This window comes from Oryzias melastigma, linkage group LG15, assembly GCF_002922805.2.
Source record: "Oryzias melastigma strain HK-1 linkage group LG15, ASM292280v2, whole genome shotgun sequence".
Lineage (NCBI taxonomy): Eukaryota > Metazoa > Chordata > Actinopteri > Beloniformes > Adrianichthyidae > Oryzias > Oryzias melastigma.
This window is the reverse complement of record NC_050526.1, coordinates 27,550,246-27,566,090: the sequence shown is the minus strand read 5'-3', so window position 1 is coordinate 27,566,090 and position 15,845 is coordinate 27,550,246. Positions and strand designations below refer to the sequence as shown.

General features: G+C 40.0%; 1 protein-coding gene across 7 annotated transcripts in view; it reads left to right on the top strand.

The window, feature by feature from the left end:
* The window catches only part of lyst (lysosomal trafficking regulator), a 57,286-nt gene that overhangs the window by 25,617 nt on the left and 15,824 nt on the right, over positions 1-15,845 (top strand). For all 7 annotated transcript variants that reach the window (XM_036215666.1, XM_036215667.1, XM_036215668.1 and 4 more), the window contains 16 exons: positions 1,201-2,137; positions 2,217-2,378; positions 5,897-6,053; positions 7,613-7,824; positions 7,940-8,006; positions 8,348-8,457; positions 8,867-9,236; positions 9,313-9,469; positions 10,338-10,511; positions 10,599-10,756; positions 11,826-12,016; positions 12,369-12,614; positions 13,339-13,512; positions 13,984-14,133; positions 15,417-15,554; positions 15,626-15,824. In XM_036215666.1, coding sequence (XP_036071559.1) covers positions 1,201-2,137; positions 2,217-2,378; positions 5,897-6,053; positions 7,613-7,824; positions 7,940-8,006; positions 8,348-8,457; positions 8,867-9,236; positions 9,313-9,469; positions 10,338-10,511; positions 10,599-10,756; positions 11,826-12,016; positions 12,369-12,614; positions 13,339-13,512; positions 13,984-14,133; positions 15,417-15,554; positions 15,626-15,824 — 3,602 coding nt within the window. The remainder of the gene's footprint in view (positions 1-1,200; positions 2,138-2,216; positions 2,379-5,896; positions 6,054-7,612; positions 7,825-7,939; positions 8,007-8,347; positions 8,458-8,866; positions 9,237-9,312; positions 9,470-10,337; positions 10,512-10,598; positions 10,757-11,825; positions 12,017-12,368; positions 12,615-13,338; positions 13,513-13,983; positions 14,134-15,416; positions 15,555-15,625; positions 15,825-15,845) is intronic.

Sequence of the window (15,845 nt, the reverse complement as noted above, 5' to 3'; positions counted from 1 at the left end):
GACGGCCCACATCCAGTTTGTGACAAATACTTTAAACATAAACTCTTCTTTTTGTTTGATTTTCTCACATTTTTGTTGGTTTTCCCATCAAAGTTCCCAGTCACCTTCACAAGATACTTGATCTATTTTTTTGCCATCAGATCTGTTTCTCCAGGCCATTGATAATTGATACTAATCAATAATTGATCATAGCTTTGTGACGTGAGTAATAGATATGGTGGGTTACTGACGTGTTTAAGTCATTCATGAGTTTTGCCATTTTTAAACAGCTTTATTACACAGATTTGAAGCATATCATTCTGTCTTTTTATTACTTTTGCTGGTATCAGTTTTAAAAGCTGAATTTATAACGCCTATAGTTAATGTCCAAAAATACCTCTTTTATTTTATACTTCTGTCTTCTTTCTAACACAGAAGCCAATCTACCTCTCCGTAGTTAGACTGGATTTACTGAAAAATTGAGCTACCTCTGAAAGTTCTTAATTATTCAGACCTTAATTAGAGACAAAAAAGGAGTGGCGTGATGCATGATGAACAATGTGTCTGTTTTTCCTAACACAGTGTTTAAAACACAAGCTAGAGTATTAATGTCAACAGCGTTCAGTTTGGTCTATAATCATTTTTCATGATATATTTCATATTTCATATTTATTGTGTTGAGTTTGGAAGTGAATCCAGGTTTAAAGAAGCTCTGAAAAGCAGGTTGTTTCTGTTGTCTGAATTTATTATTCAATTATAGTTTACATTTTTAATTAAGTTTCAGCTATCAGCCTGCAGTGTAAATGCTGCTCTGTTAGTTCAATGTTGTGCTTTCATTATATAGTACCAAATTAAATAGGTAACCGCAGCAAAACATTTACTTTACCTTAAGTTGAGTATGATAACAATAATTGGAAATGGGTCTTTATCTGCTCAGTTCATTACTTACTACCGAACTCACCATCCTGTTCTCTGATCAGCCTCATTAGGTTCAAATAGAGAGCTCCATCTGCTGGATCTGTCACGTCAATCAAGTGTATCAAATGTGTTTTTTCTATTTCCTATATACAGTAGAGGAAATAAGTGTCTGATCCCCGGCTGGTTTCGTAAGTTATATCTATTAAAAAGAAATTAAGGGAGAATAAACAGACTGTTATTTTTATGCCCTCTAAGGTCTGGCTTCTTTGTGTTAAGTGGTAATTGTGTTTTGTTTTCTTGCAGGGTCATCAGAGGCCTTTTCATTAGTTGTAATGGACTCAACCAGGTGACAGAGCTCGTCTACCTGGACCAAACGCGTTCTTTGGCTTTGAAGGTGTTTGAAACACTCATTATAGGTGTAGGACGTCAGCAGGGGGATGGGAATCTTCTGGATATGGATAGTGCGGAGGAAAGGGAGGCCGTCCTTGGCCTCGCTGAAGAACTGGGGTCCAGAGGAGTCGGCGAGGGTCCACAGAGCCTCAGCAAATTCTATGAGGGTCTGAAAGAAGCATGTCCACGGCACAAGAACCGCAGCGGACAGGGCCGTGGATCCGTGCACGGCCGCACAGAGACTCACCTCCATGTCATCAACCTCTTTCTGTGCGTGGCTTTTCTCTGTGTCAGCAAAGAGGCTGACTCGGACCGCGACTCAGCCAACGACTCTGAAGACACTTCAGGTTACGACAGCACGGCGAGTGAACCTCTGGGCGGGCGGCTCCCTTATCTGTCCCCGGACAGTGTAGCGTTACCCTCCAAAGAGCAACTGCGCCGGGCTGCAGATGTTTGGTCCGTGTGCCGCTGGATTTACATGGCCAGCCCTCTGTTTCAGCAGCAGTTCTTCAGGCTCGGAGGACTCGATGTGTGCTTGCGCCTCATGGCCATGGTCATCCAGAAACTCTCTGCTAAGACCAAAGACGGGAAAGCAAAGAGGAAAAGGGACGGCAAAGCCAAAGCCAGCCCTGAGTCCACAGCTCCGGTCATGTCCCAAGAGCTGGAGGACACCTGCCGTGATTCACCTGACACCTCCAGTTCAGCTGAAGGAAAGGCCAAAGATTCAGGAAAAAGGTTGGAAGAAGAGTGGCAGCTGCAAAGTATCCGCCTCCTGGAAGCTTTGCTGGCTATTTGTCTTCACAGTGCTAACTCAGCCTTACAAAGAATGGAACCCGAGCTTTCTTATCAGGTTTGTCAAACAGACATGGACTACACATTCCACTCCTTGCTTCTCTCAAAGCGTGACATCCCATGTTCCATTTCCACAGCTCCAGTCCGTGGAGGATACTTTGTTTGAGGTGAGAGACCAGCTGTCTCGCTCAGGCGTGGTGAACTCTGATCTCGCTGTGCCCCTGTTCGACTCCTTCCTGAGAGTCGCCTTAGCCGAGGTGTCGTTCTGTCCAGATCCTCCTGAGGAGAAACCAGACAGGGTGAGTCCAGCCGAGGGACCTTCTGAAGCCTCTGTTGTTTTTGAAGAAGTCCCCTTTTTTCCTTTTAAAATAAAATCGTATTTATCAATACTTAAATATTAATAATCTACCTTAAGTTTACTTTATTCAAAATAACATTTAATATAATTAATGATATTATTTGTAATTTAACATTTATTATTAATTTCATGCATTAACCCTTCCATTCATGTGATAAACAACACTAGTAGCTGTGCCAGACTTTTAACCCTATATAACCATTTATATCAAGTTTGATTCATGACTTTCTGAGACCCCTATCTCATGAGCATAATCCAGACAGCTTGGTATGCTTTCTTTCCCGTAGTTCAACTTCATTCCACTAGGGGCAGTAGAACATCTTTTCCTGTTCATTTTTGCTAGTTTTCAAAACTACGCACCAAGTACAAAACTAAGTAACCTATCTATTCATATTCTTTTTTGCATTATTAATTGTTGAATTGAAAAAAAATCTGAATTAGTTGATCATTTTTATAATACAGTTACACCATGTTAAAAATGTATGGATCAAATTTGATACATATTTCCTGCACTCTCATATCTAAATTCATTGACACACCAAATTTACGCAAAATATCATAATTGATATTATCTATATATAAAAAAAATGAGATTGCAATTTTTCTGTGGATTTTATCAAATGGTTGATAAAAAGGTATTAATTAAAACATTTTTTTTAATTTTCTGTCAATTATTTGATGTAGCGAACTTAACAGCATTAAATAAAATGTGATTTTTTTTTTTTTTAGTATTATTTTTTTTTTATTTCACATTCAGAAAGGTGTTGATCTAATTTTCCTTGGAGGTTTATCTAATCGTAAGATAACATGTTGGAAGTTTTGCAATATTTACTTTTCAGGCTCAAATGCAGTACCTGTAGTGGAGTACTATCAAATACTGTTATTACAATCCATATTTGTGTTATGGGTGTGCTGGGGGTGTGCTGGCACTAGTCTTTGAAGCATAAGGTGTTTTAAATGTAGTTTTTCTGCAATGTTTGAGGTGCAACCTTCAATATGATGAATCATATTTAAGAAGGTGCTTTTGCGCTTATTGATCTTACTAAACGTGTGGAGGTATATTTAGAGGAATCACATAGAATTTAATATTTCTGCAGTTATTGGCTAAACAGAAATTCAGATTTTTTTCATTGCTCATTTTTTTTTGTCGCTCTTTCAATGCTATTTTTGAGCTCATTGTCATCAGCCTCCTTTCAGTGGGCTGCTGAAGGTGTTGAGAAGGTGAGAACTTCAGCCGAGAGACATCACACTGCTACAAAGCAGGCGTGTGCAATTCCAAAAAAAGCATTTCCTTTCATGAGATTCAGGGCTATTAACTCATCATCCATTGTGTCTGAGGTGCTACTGTCAACAGGATGCTTTTGTGCATCAGTGCAGCTTGCAGCAGGTTGCTAAGCAACTGTGGTAAGCGAACACAGTTTACAGCAAAGAAGCAAGTAAAGCGGCTTTGTTAAAGTCACATCTGATGCTGCTTTGTTTAGCTAATTTCTAGTAATGTTTTATGTTTACAATAAACAGAAGAAGTTGATTTATTTAATTATTCTGTCCTAGATATCAAATCCTGAATCTATGAAAATTCAGAAACTTGTCTTTCATCATGAGGACAGTGTTGGCTCAGTCTTTGCTCATAGAACCATATATGGTTACAATGTGGACTTAATCAGTTGTTTCAGGAAATGACACGCACACATGCACACCAGAGTGTGCGGACCGTTTTTTATATTTTTTTGTACCATAAGAGTCAATTCAGAGCAACTCAGAAAAAATCAGAAGTTATTTGTGTATATTAAAGTCAAGAAAAATGTAGAAATCTTGCTGTCTGTCACCTTCATGATCTAAATCATTTTCATGTATAAAGGACTCAACATGTCAGTGAGCAAATGGCTGAATAGATGAGGAAAAGTACAAACACAAAAACATCTTAAATCCTAAATATAAGTAAATATTAAGATATTTACAGTGTGATTTATAGCAAAGTTTTGAAAAAATTAGAACAGAAAATGTATTAACTGTTAAGTTTACACTTTGAATATCTAATGGACCTTTGAAATATTCGATACATTTAAAGAAAATATCAATTTACTATCAAGTGAGGGTTCAGAGGAAATAATTTGTATTTAGAGTTTGGTTTAAAATCAAAAGATTTTAAATCCCGTTAGTGTGAAGAGATCAGGATATTCTCTACCTTGGTACACAATCTGGAGTTACAGAACACTTTCTGATTAAGTTTATCTTAAACTTTGGTTATTAAAGTTAGTTTGAACAAACTTGCTATTTCTGTATCTTTTTCTGTTACATTTCAAGGAATTTGTCATTTTGTTTCATTATGTTAGTTGTGAGGGGTTAGAAGGGCTTTGGGCTTTCTGTGTGTTTTTATAATTTGCTGTTTAACATATTTTTTTAGTCTTAAAAACATTCTGCATTACTGTTGTATCAAAAGTGCTTTGTCAGTGGAGTTTGATTTGGTAAAACACTCACATTGGGGATAAAATGTCCAGATGGACTCCAATGAAAATATTTATTTTATTAGATCATTTGAAAACTTCCATATTTACTAAAAACTTTAATTGGTTTGAATGATCATGAAGTACATTTATTTTGAAGGGTCGGTTATAAAAAAGTAGTGTTACTTCACACACTGATGAAGAAAGTGCTAATGCTTTTGTGCATTTTATGATAATTAAATTCTTCATTTGTATAGTTTATATAAAAGTTTAGTGTGAAGTTTGCCAACAGGAAGACAACGAGGAAAAAGTAGATCTTTCAAAATAAAATGTTGTTAAAGACAAAATACCTCTTGGTCATTTCATACAGAAAAAAAACAAAATCTTTGCAAAAGAAAAGAATGATTTTGGAAGTGTCTGACTGGCTTCTCCTGTGCGTTCTATTCTTTCTCATGAAGCCCAGCAGACTGTGACGTTCTGCCTGTCATCTCAAACATGTGCTGTGAAACTCCAGCGCTCGTCTTCTGCTGCAGAGTTTATCTAAAGAGTTAGACGGTCCCCTCTGAAAGTTGCCCACAGCTGTACATCAGAGCGAGCACAAACATGTTTTTTTAGGCCTCCTTAAAACCACGGGGCTGTTTAAAATTGGAGGTCAGGGGGTGATGATGGGGAGGGGAGGTAAAATATGATGACTGTACAGCACCAGGAACTGGGCTGTGAGCACCATCCGAGTCAGCTGATGTTTGTCTTATGACCAAAATCTCGTACATTTTTTCCCCTTCCTTCATCCCCTACATTAGCGGAAAGACCGCGGCCTGTCATGCTGAATATCTGAGCGTAGAAACATTCTTAGGAAGGCCGTTTTAATTCATTTATTTTTTTCCTTTAACAGGATTAGGTAAGCTATTGCTAAATTAGTTTTATCTTTCAATCTTTTTGCAACGCGAGGATCGGGGTTTGCAGCAGTTTGAACTCCAGTTCATGACTTTATCCTCCTCCTCTCATCTCCTGCCAGAAGCTCCAGGTGCTGGCGGAGGGGGCGGCCCCAGCGGGCGATCTGTCTGAGGAGGTGGATGAGGTGCAGAGCTACAACGTCAAACTCCCAGGGGAGGAGGAAGGCTACGACGCCGACAGCGAAAGCAACCCCGAGAACATGGCCAAGCAGGAAGAGGGTAGGTCCACACTCACCACCTCGTTACCTCATTTTTATACAGTACGTCTTACCTGCAAAGGTGCAAATGAAATATCCAGCGGTTATTTTAAGAATGCCATATCCAAGATCATTTGTTTCTGGAGGAGGTAAATGTCAGCCGACGGCTCCTGATGAATTCTGAGGTCATGTGCCGGTCCCGGGTTCTAAACCTGCATCAGCTTTTTCACACTTTTCACCGTTTTTTTATGGTTAAATGAAAAGAGAACATCCTCATTTAGTGGAACGACGAGGACATTTGGCAATAAGAAGTTTAACTGCGTATGAATGACACAGCAGAAATGGCCTTGGTCTCTCCTCTCTGCTCTCGTAGGTTGAGGATGTGGCCTGGTTCCTCTGTTTTGACTTTAATCCCTTCAGAATAGGCTCATTGTTTCACACGTTACAACTGCTGTTTGCTGCCGCATAAGCTGGATCTTGTGACTTCAAGTCCCAATCAGATGAAAACTTCCACTTTGTGGAAAACTTTTATAGGAGAAAATATTAGAATGTAAAAACAATTTACTTTGAAGTGTAATATGTTCCCAGCTGTTTCTTTGAAGTCACTGCTACTAAAGTTCAGATCTAAAGTGCTAAAGTAAAATCTATTTTAAATGTAAATTAATAAACTAAATTAGGGTGTTTTTTGATGTTATTATATGGAAAGCTGTAGGACAGATATAAATAAATTTATTTCTAAAACTGCATTCTGAGTATTTCTTTATTCCTTTTTTTTAATCAGGAACAGATGGAATTTTTTTTTTTTTATAAATATGTTGTATTTGTGACATAGAAAAATATGCTGGGGAGGCCACAAGCTCCCTGCTCTGTTCCATTCTGATGCATTCATTTCTATACGACCAGATCCACATATGTTTTTGTTTTCCACATCCGAGCTGACTTCTTTCTCCAAACTGTACTGTCGAGCTCCAGTGTTGCTCACTATTTTTGTTGCACTGATGATGTTAGGTTGGGGTTGTGTGATGGGCTGTAAGCTAGCAGGACATTGTGTAAACAAAGGGATAATGGGAAACGGGGGCAGGCATACTCCTTGCCAACAGTCCTGCCCACAACTCAGAGGTATATATCTAATGAACTCCTGTTGCTCTGCAGAAACTATGACCAAGAAAATGAGAGTTTATTTTTTAATTTGGCTAAGAATGTCATAATAATACAAAATGTAAACGTTTTGAGATCAAAAGATTTAAATGAGAACACAACCATTTGTCTTTTAGTTTTAGAATCAAGCACATGCATGCCTGGACTGTTGGCAGGGAAAGGAGCAGCTTCATTAATAAACGGATCCCAGGAGCCGTGAGAGAGCCTGCTGGTCCTGTAAATCATGGGGGGACTCCTGTGCTGCTCTGAGGGGGAGATCACAAACTAATTCATTTTCTCGAGCTGCGTCAGAGACCAGAGGCTGGGACTGAAGGAGGGAACACAAGCTGTCTGTGCATGTTTTAAGATCTCCATGCATCTGACCCGTGTTTGGTTTTGTTTTTCTGTGTCTCCATTGTCCCCACCTCCCGACTGCGGTTGTAGGAGGAAAGGTGGAGTCGGCTGTGCTGCGGGAGTTTGCGGCGTCTCTGGACGGGCCTGGGAGCGGCGTGCTGCTGTTCCCTGAAATCTGCACCATGGAGCTCCATCTCCTGGCTTCTGGCTCCCCGGACCCGAAGGTTCTGGGTCACGTGTTTCACAGCCTGCTGAGTGCAGTACAAGCCAATCCACGAAACGCTGCCTTGCTCTATGATCAGGTCAGTCAAAGCAGCTCCGCTTCGTGCTTCTCTTATCGCTTCCTGTGTTTGTTTTACTTTACTACTCGACCGGGCGCCACTCATTTAGATGATTCCTCTGTCTGCTCCCTTCCAGGGAGGAGTCAAAACCATCCTGAGTGGCTTTCATGACATCCTGAGTGAAACAAACCCCGCCCACACTGGTCAGTCATTTGCTCTACTTTATTGTTGTCTTATCTGGTATTAACCTTTACTTTAGAGTTAGATTTTAGGACAAAAATACAGACTGTTGTCTTGAACTTTTATTTTTTATGTTTAGTGACATTTAAACTTGGCTTCAGGGCTTTACATGAGTTTCTACAATTCATAGTGAAACTGCATTCACTAGATTTTCTTCATTTTTCCATATTTATTTCCATTTTATCTGTCGTTTTTTGTTTTTTTTTCTTATTTGTCTTTAATATTTAAATTTTTGAATTTATGCAGTTTTAACAAATGACCTTTTTCCTCAACCTGAAGAAAATATGTTTGTAAAAATCTGCAGATTGCCAGACCGTGTTAACGGAGCTGCTGGTTGCCATGGTGACGGAGCGCATCACGTCAGAGGAACTGGCCCTGCTGATCCGCCTCTTCCTGGAAAAGACCCCACCCACTGTAAATTGCAAAGCTTATCTGTCAATCGGCCCGTGCAGAGTTTGCTTAGTCAGAAGTTTGTGTACAGTGTCTGCGCTTGCAGAGTTCTAACAGAAAACGGAACAAGAACCGACTTCCTCTTTTCTTCCCCCTGTCTGCTCTGAAATACATCGACACGTACTTGATCCTTTGGGGCTTTCTCCTTTCAATTAACACCAGAACAGATGTGATGCTACAACATGAAGAGCACAAGTTTGCATTTAATTAGAAAAATCTGTCAGGAAGTGATACGTTTCTATAACGATCTAGTGGGTTTGAACCATATGTGCTCAGCTTTATTCTTTCACATCAATAGCTACAATGGTTACTTCTTTATTATTTTTGATTAATTCAGATAAATGCCATTTTTAATTGCTTTTTTATTCTCTAGGACATTTTGCTGAGAGGTGTTTTGCAAATCATTGAAGCCAACGTGAATATGGAGCCTCTTCACTTCCTAACCTTTCCACTGATCCTTGGCTCGTCGGCGCCCGGAGGGTTGTCCCCATGCTCCAGGCAAAACTGCGCCGCCGGGGGCAAAAGCGTCAGTTCACTCTGGAAGGGCAAGCTGTCTCCTGCTCGCAGAGAGGGAGAAGCTGAGCACCGATCAAGCCACCTCCGCCCTTCTCCCTGGCTCGTCGCTCCTCTCCACCTGCCCCTTGTTGGGCAGAACTGCTGGCCCCACATGGCCAGCGGCTTCAGTGCCTCGATGTGGCTGAGGCTGTCGGAGCAGGAGGAGAAGGAAGCAGACAGAGACAAAGGTTGGTTTCACTTCAACCTGAGAATTCACTTCATTTATCCCAAACATGGGAACCAATCAGGATTCTGTTTTTGTAGAGAAAAGTAACCCTGCAGCAGCCGAGGCACACAGTTCATCACCTCATGCTGGGGCAAGACTAGCAGAGGAGGGCCTCATTCACATTCTGTCCATGGGCTCCAAGGCTCTGATGCTCCAAGTGTGGGCAGACTTCTCCACAGGTTCTCTCATATTCAGGTGAGTCTACTTCAGCCACACAATATAAGAACCTTGTAAAAAGAGGGTAGAAATCAGGAGGGATGTCCTGACCCGAAATCAGGCCAGATCACGTACTTGAGACTACTACTGCATCCCGATCAAGGATCGGATAATTATTTTTTTCTCAATATTTTTGATCAAATCTATATATTTCATGCTGATTACCACAGATGAATACTCTGCCAGAAGTCTGCATATCAGTGAATGAATTATTTTACATTTTACACAGCACTAGTTTTAGCATGAGGTGCATAAAATCATTTTAGCAAACTTAGCCAGATATTTACAGATTTGGACTTCCGGGCTCAACAACTCTTTTAACGAACGTTTTAAATGGGCACAAAGTGTCTCTATTGGTTTGTCTTAACTCAAATAACAAGCTATAAAGGCATTTTAAAATAAAAAAGATCGAGTTTTGTTTTTTTTTTTAATGAGAACGGCTGTCTCCTCATGCTGCCAACAGAGAGACGGCAGTAAGACGGCTGCTAAAGGACCTTCCACAAAGTGCAAACTCTGGGAAAAAGTGATCCAAAAAAAGCCAACAATGTCTCAAAGACAACCAAAACTAATCAATTGTTCAGTTGTTATTAGGATTCAAGAAAACTCATCATTCTGTTCATGCTACAGCAACAATTTTTAAATTAAGTCATTTTAGAAATTATTAATTGAGATATGAATCGCATGTAATCAAAAATGGTATACATAGTTTTGAAGATACTAAGGCTAAAGTCACCAAACTTCGGATCGGGACCAAAAAAATCTCATTATGACATCCCTAGATATGAGTGTGAGTTCAAAGGATTTAAAGTTTTATCTGGTAAAGTGTTTTTTCTTTCATTTTGTTCAGGATGTGTATAGATCCAAACGATGAAACTAAAGCGGGGCTGCTGGTGCAGGCCGAGTCTTCGGAGGGTTTGCTGAGACGGGGTCCGTGGCAGCACCTCAGCCTGACGTACAGCCAGCAGCCAGAGGGCAAAAAAAACATCCACGGCAGCGTGATTGTGTGGATGTGCGGCATCAGGTGAGAAAACCAAATTGAAGAAGAAAAATTTTTTTCAAACGAGAAGCAATGAAAAGGCTCACTTCAGAAATATTTCCCTCTCTGAAGGAAATGCGAGGTTTCTTTGGATTACACCCTGCCCAGAAAGTCCAGCTTATCATCTGACAGCAACAAGACTTACTGCATGTTGGGACACTGCACGTCGTCAGAGGAGGTGCTGAAGCAGGGGGGGCACTGGAACATGGGCACGGTGCTCCTCTTCAACGGTAAACCTCCACTCCAGCTCCAACTTTCTGCATTTTCCATACTTTGTGGTCCCATAATCAACCACTGATATTTACATGGTTAATTTGTGTTACATTTGTCATTTCGGAGCCGTGCTGTGACGCCTGACATGCTGGGGATTCTTGGCATTCTCTCAGGAGCTTTACTGAATGCTGCTCTTGTTGCTTCTAATTGGTTGTGAATGGCTTAAATCTCTGCAAGTTCAACCTGCAAAGCCAGAAGATGAATTTAGACAAGCATAGCCTCCCCACTGCTGTTGGAATCCAGCAAAAAGTTTTCCTTTAATGTGTGGAAAAGGAGGAATGCTGGGATTTTAAAAGCTGCTAGCTGCATTGTATACCCTGCAGGCACTACTCTCCCCCCATTTCCCCCTTTTGACCCACCCTCACTGACTGAGCCGCTGTTACACACCCTCACTCTCCCCCTCCGCCTAACCACCCTTGATGGGGCTGGAGGTGAGAGGTCTGTTGTTTTATCTCCATAGCAACCATTTAATTTTTTGGTCGCTTGGGTGTAACAAATAAGTTGTCGTGATTTATGGAAGAATCTGCAAAAATAATTTTGGGGATTTCCTTGGCAACTGAGTTTGTTTTTTTTTTTGTAACCACGGCCACATTCCTAATATATTCATGTGGTTATAAACCATGTATTGTTTTGTTCAGCTTGATCCAGGGATTCACTTGTGAAACTTTGACAATATATTCTGGTAAAAAAAAAAAAATGTGAACAACAGGGGTATGCCACTTTTGATAGATTGTCACGCTAACAGTTAAAAATACAAACTTTAAAGCCAAATTTTTTTCCCAGTGATTTTCGAGGAGTTAGGAGGCAATACATAAAAATCCAGAGGAGTTTAAGAGGAGTTTTTTATTTTTTTTTATTGTAAATTCAAGATGGCGGTTTCTTCTCGAGGTCAAAGGTCAATGAATCTTCAAAGCTCTTTTCTTACTGCTTTGATGGGCTTTTGGCACCAGCAGCAGACCTGCTTTCTCTGAGCATACATGTCTTTTCACATCTATTTTTCTTATAATGTTCTGTCATGTGTTTCAGGGTCAAGAATAGGATCTGAGGAGGCCTTTTACCTGTACTCCAGTGGACCTGACCTCACCTCCATCATGCCGTGCAAGTACGGCAAACCAAGAGGGTCCTTCTCCAAGTTTGTTTCTCAGGAGAGTCTGAAGTGTGAGCAAATGCAAGAAATTCTCATGAAGAACAGAGACTTTGATGCAGGAACGTTGGTGGTAAGTATGTACAGACAGCTGAATTTCTGTGTATGGAGATTTCTTTATTTTTTTGCTGTAAAGTACAAACTAAATCATTACTGTAATCAGAAATATTTGAAATTATTGTATCTATGTTTTTAATCTCAGAAAAAGATGCAGCTAATTTAAAAATGTTATTAAAAACGAATTTATCTGATAATTTAGCTGGAATAAAGTTGGAAAGATTCATCTTTTGTACCCTTAAACAATTTAAAAATCTGATGAATGATGAAAAATTATGAATTAATAAAAGTCCTGCTTAGAATCTTTCAGATTATCTTTCATTTAGACTGGAATGATGATATAACATACAAAGTCTGTGTTTGAACAGGAAAGCTTAGCGGTGGTGTACGCCCCTAGCAGTCCCAGGCTCTATACCATCTATGAGCCCGTCATCAGGCTGAAAGGTCAGGCCAAAGCGGTCATCACTCAGCGGCCCTTCAGCTCCAAAGAGGTGCAGAGCGTCTCCTTGGAGCCCAGTGTTCTCAGAGGTCTGGTTCCGGTGGAAACCCAAGGCCTCCAGAGCGTTCTGCACAAGATCGGCGGAACAGGAACTTTTGTTTTCCTCTTTGCACAGGTGAGATTATGAAGCTCCTGACGTTTGAGGTTATTTGTAAAATAACTCAACATCTCCTGAAGGTTAATAGACACAGAGGGGCAGTCACAAAGTCTGAATGTTTCCCGCTTAAAAAGATTAAATTTTCTTATTGTCAAAGTAGATTGGCTCATTTCAGTCTTGTTCAGGTGTACAATCTTCTGTCTGGTGTCCTCTGACATCACTTTGGTCTTGGTATAGTTTGTGGGGCTGTAAATCGTTACTTAGGCGGCGTTCCATTTGATACCTGAATCAAGATCAGTGATTCATGATTTCACTAGATATTTTTTAGAACTTATTTCAGTAAACTGAACTTCAGTCTCATTTTTTCTTGATAGTTTTACTTTGAAAATAAGAGCTTTCACAGACACTTTACCTTGAAGATGTATGTACTTCTGGGAATATATGGTGTATTTAGTTTATATATATAAAAATCTGCAATTTTAGAGTGATAATTGCCTGAAGGGCATTTTTTTCTACTGTATTAATAAAATTGAAAATCGCCTATCTCAAACATCACAAATATTCAAACTGATATTTTTCTGGAATATCCAAGTATTACAGCTCTAATAGTTTGCTTCTATATGCATTTTCCTGTATCAACTTTCACCTTTGTTGATGTGTGTCTGACATCCATAGTTTCCTTCAGCTGTAGTGAAACTCCTCTGTCTTTTTTTCTTTTATCCACCTCGTATTCGGGCTCCAGACGGTGGAGCTGAGCGACTGTGAGAAAACCCAAGCTCTCGCTCTGCAAGTGCTGCTCTCTCTCTGCAACTCAAACCAGCATCGCATCCACGAAATGGACTGTTACCATGGTTACGCCATGATCCATCAGGTCCTCATCAAGCCCAAATGCTTCGTCGGGTATCACATGTTGAAGGTGAGTCCCACTTTGAACTTTTCCTTTAGTTTTTCTTTCTGCAGAAATCGATTTGTGAAGTAAAGCAAAAGAGAAAATTACTTACTTTGACATAAAACAACTGTGTAAAAACGTCGTCTTCTCTATAACATTTTTTTTGATTATCTGTGTGTAAAACCGCAAGATTATATCCTGAGAGTCATGAGATAACCAGAGGAAAAAAAGACTTCAGATTTATGACCACTGCAGTGAGGCCAGTCACAAATTATAGAATGTAATCAATACAGACGAGGCTGCTCGTCTTGTAAATGCGTCTTTTTGCTCTGAGTTATCAGCTTTTCAATGATTTAAGGAGAATGTATTGATTTTCCTTCTATCTTTACCTCTGCATCGGTGAACATGTTTAGTAGTGTTCCTGTTTGGGTTGAACTGCCATTGGTCCTCATTTACAGAAGCAACAGGAAAAGAACTTATTTCTGCCACATTTTACAGACGCTGCTCGACGGGTGCTGCAGCGGACCCATCCTGCTCCTGGGGGAGGACGGTCAGTTCCGACTGGACACGGAGTCGGTCGCTGTGGTGCAAGACCTGAGACTCCTGTCAGAAATTCTGCTGGACTGGAAAGTCTGGGCCAAGGCTCAGGTAGACGAATGAGGGTTTCACCTTAAAGTTCTGAACTTCTCTGCTTCCAGAAACTGATATTTTTCTCTAAAAGGAATTATTTCAGTACACCACAGACAAAGTTCATGGTCAGATTTCACATATAACTAAAAACTTTGAATGTTTTTTTTTTACAATACAATACATAATGTACATCTAAAAAAATACATTTTCAATAAATTGGTTCACAAAACAGTTTTAAAATATGTCAAATTATTTTAAGTTTTCATACTTTTTTTTTTATATCCCATTGGAGCTTCTTGTCATGGGAGGAATATATGAGGGTGGTGTCAACTGGACCCCATAAGAGAGCACAACGGTTAAATGGATACTGAATTAAAAATGAATCAAATTTAAAGAAAAACTCTGTAAACCTAAATAAAGCCCAGCTTTGAAAAGAAGAAAAGATCTGTCAAATGAAACCATTTGGATAAAGAGCCAAAGATGACTAAAAATACATTTATGACAAAGTAAAATAAATGTATGAACAGGTGACTAGGATATATTATAATTATTTAAGGATAAAAGATCTATTCGATTCACATGCATATAGTTTCATTCTTAATGCTACACTTTTTTTAAATTCATTTTTCTTAAACATCAACAAAATATATGAGTATATAAACAACAAACTGAATGTCCCATGGATCCGAGCTCTGACCCTTAGCCTGAGAAAACAACTCCACTGTTGTGACCTCTGGCAGAGAAACTGTTTATTTTGGAATGGAGCAATTAACTCAGCACGAAAGGCATTAAACATCATATGATCCGCACTGTAACATGAAGTTTTCATGATGGAAACTTTTTCTAAAGCAAAACTATACTTATGGGTAAAAAATAGTCGTCTGCCCAATGTTTTGATTATATTTTGCTAATCAGAAATTTAACATCTAAAGTCTGAGTAAAACTTTAAAAAAAAACATAATTTGGAAAGTTGTTTAGTAGCGTGACCTTAAATTGTTTTTACAGTAGCTTTAAATGATAACCTGGAAAAATGTCTTTCTTAAGAAGTTTTGAAGTCTTAAAGTTCACAATGTAAATGCTCAAAATACTGGACCACTCAGTGGATTCGAGGCTTTAGACACATTTGAGCGCTCTCCTTCATCCTCTCACCTGGATGTTTATGTACCGGTTCATGCAACATTTAGACACCACCAGAACCGTTTCAGAAGTCCCGCATTGGCAGATAAAATCCAAATGGTACCCACCCCTAGACACCATCAGAGGAGTTCTAATGAGCCTCCTGTTTGTGCTGCTCTTCTCAGTTTGGAGTGTGGGAAACACTACTTGCTGCCCTAGAGATCCTCATCCGGGTCCATCACCCCTATCAGGTGTTCAACATACGTCAGCTCCTCAATGCTGGAGTAGTGCACCGCTTCCTGCTCACCTGCCAGGTGCTGCAGGTAAGTCCCAGCGCCGCATGTCCTCCTCCTTCTCCTGGACTGTCTCTAAGAGCACTGTGGTTTCTCTGCAGGAGCACCGGGACGAGCATCTGACCACCATCCCCCAGGAAGTGTGTTTGTCATTCATCAAAATCATCCAGGAAGTTCTCGGCTCTCCTCCGGACTTGGACCTGCTTAAACTGATTTGTAATTTCCTGCTGGCCGTCCACCCCCCCACCAATACCTACGTGTGCCACACTCCGTCCAGCTTCTACTTTTCACTGCACATCGGTAAAGAAGCAGCGCCGCCAC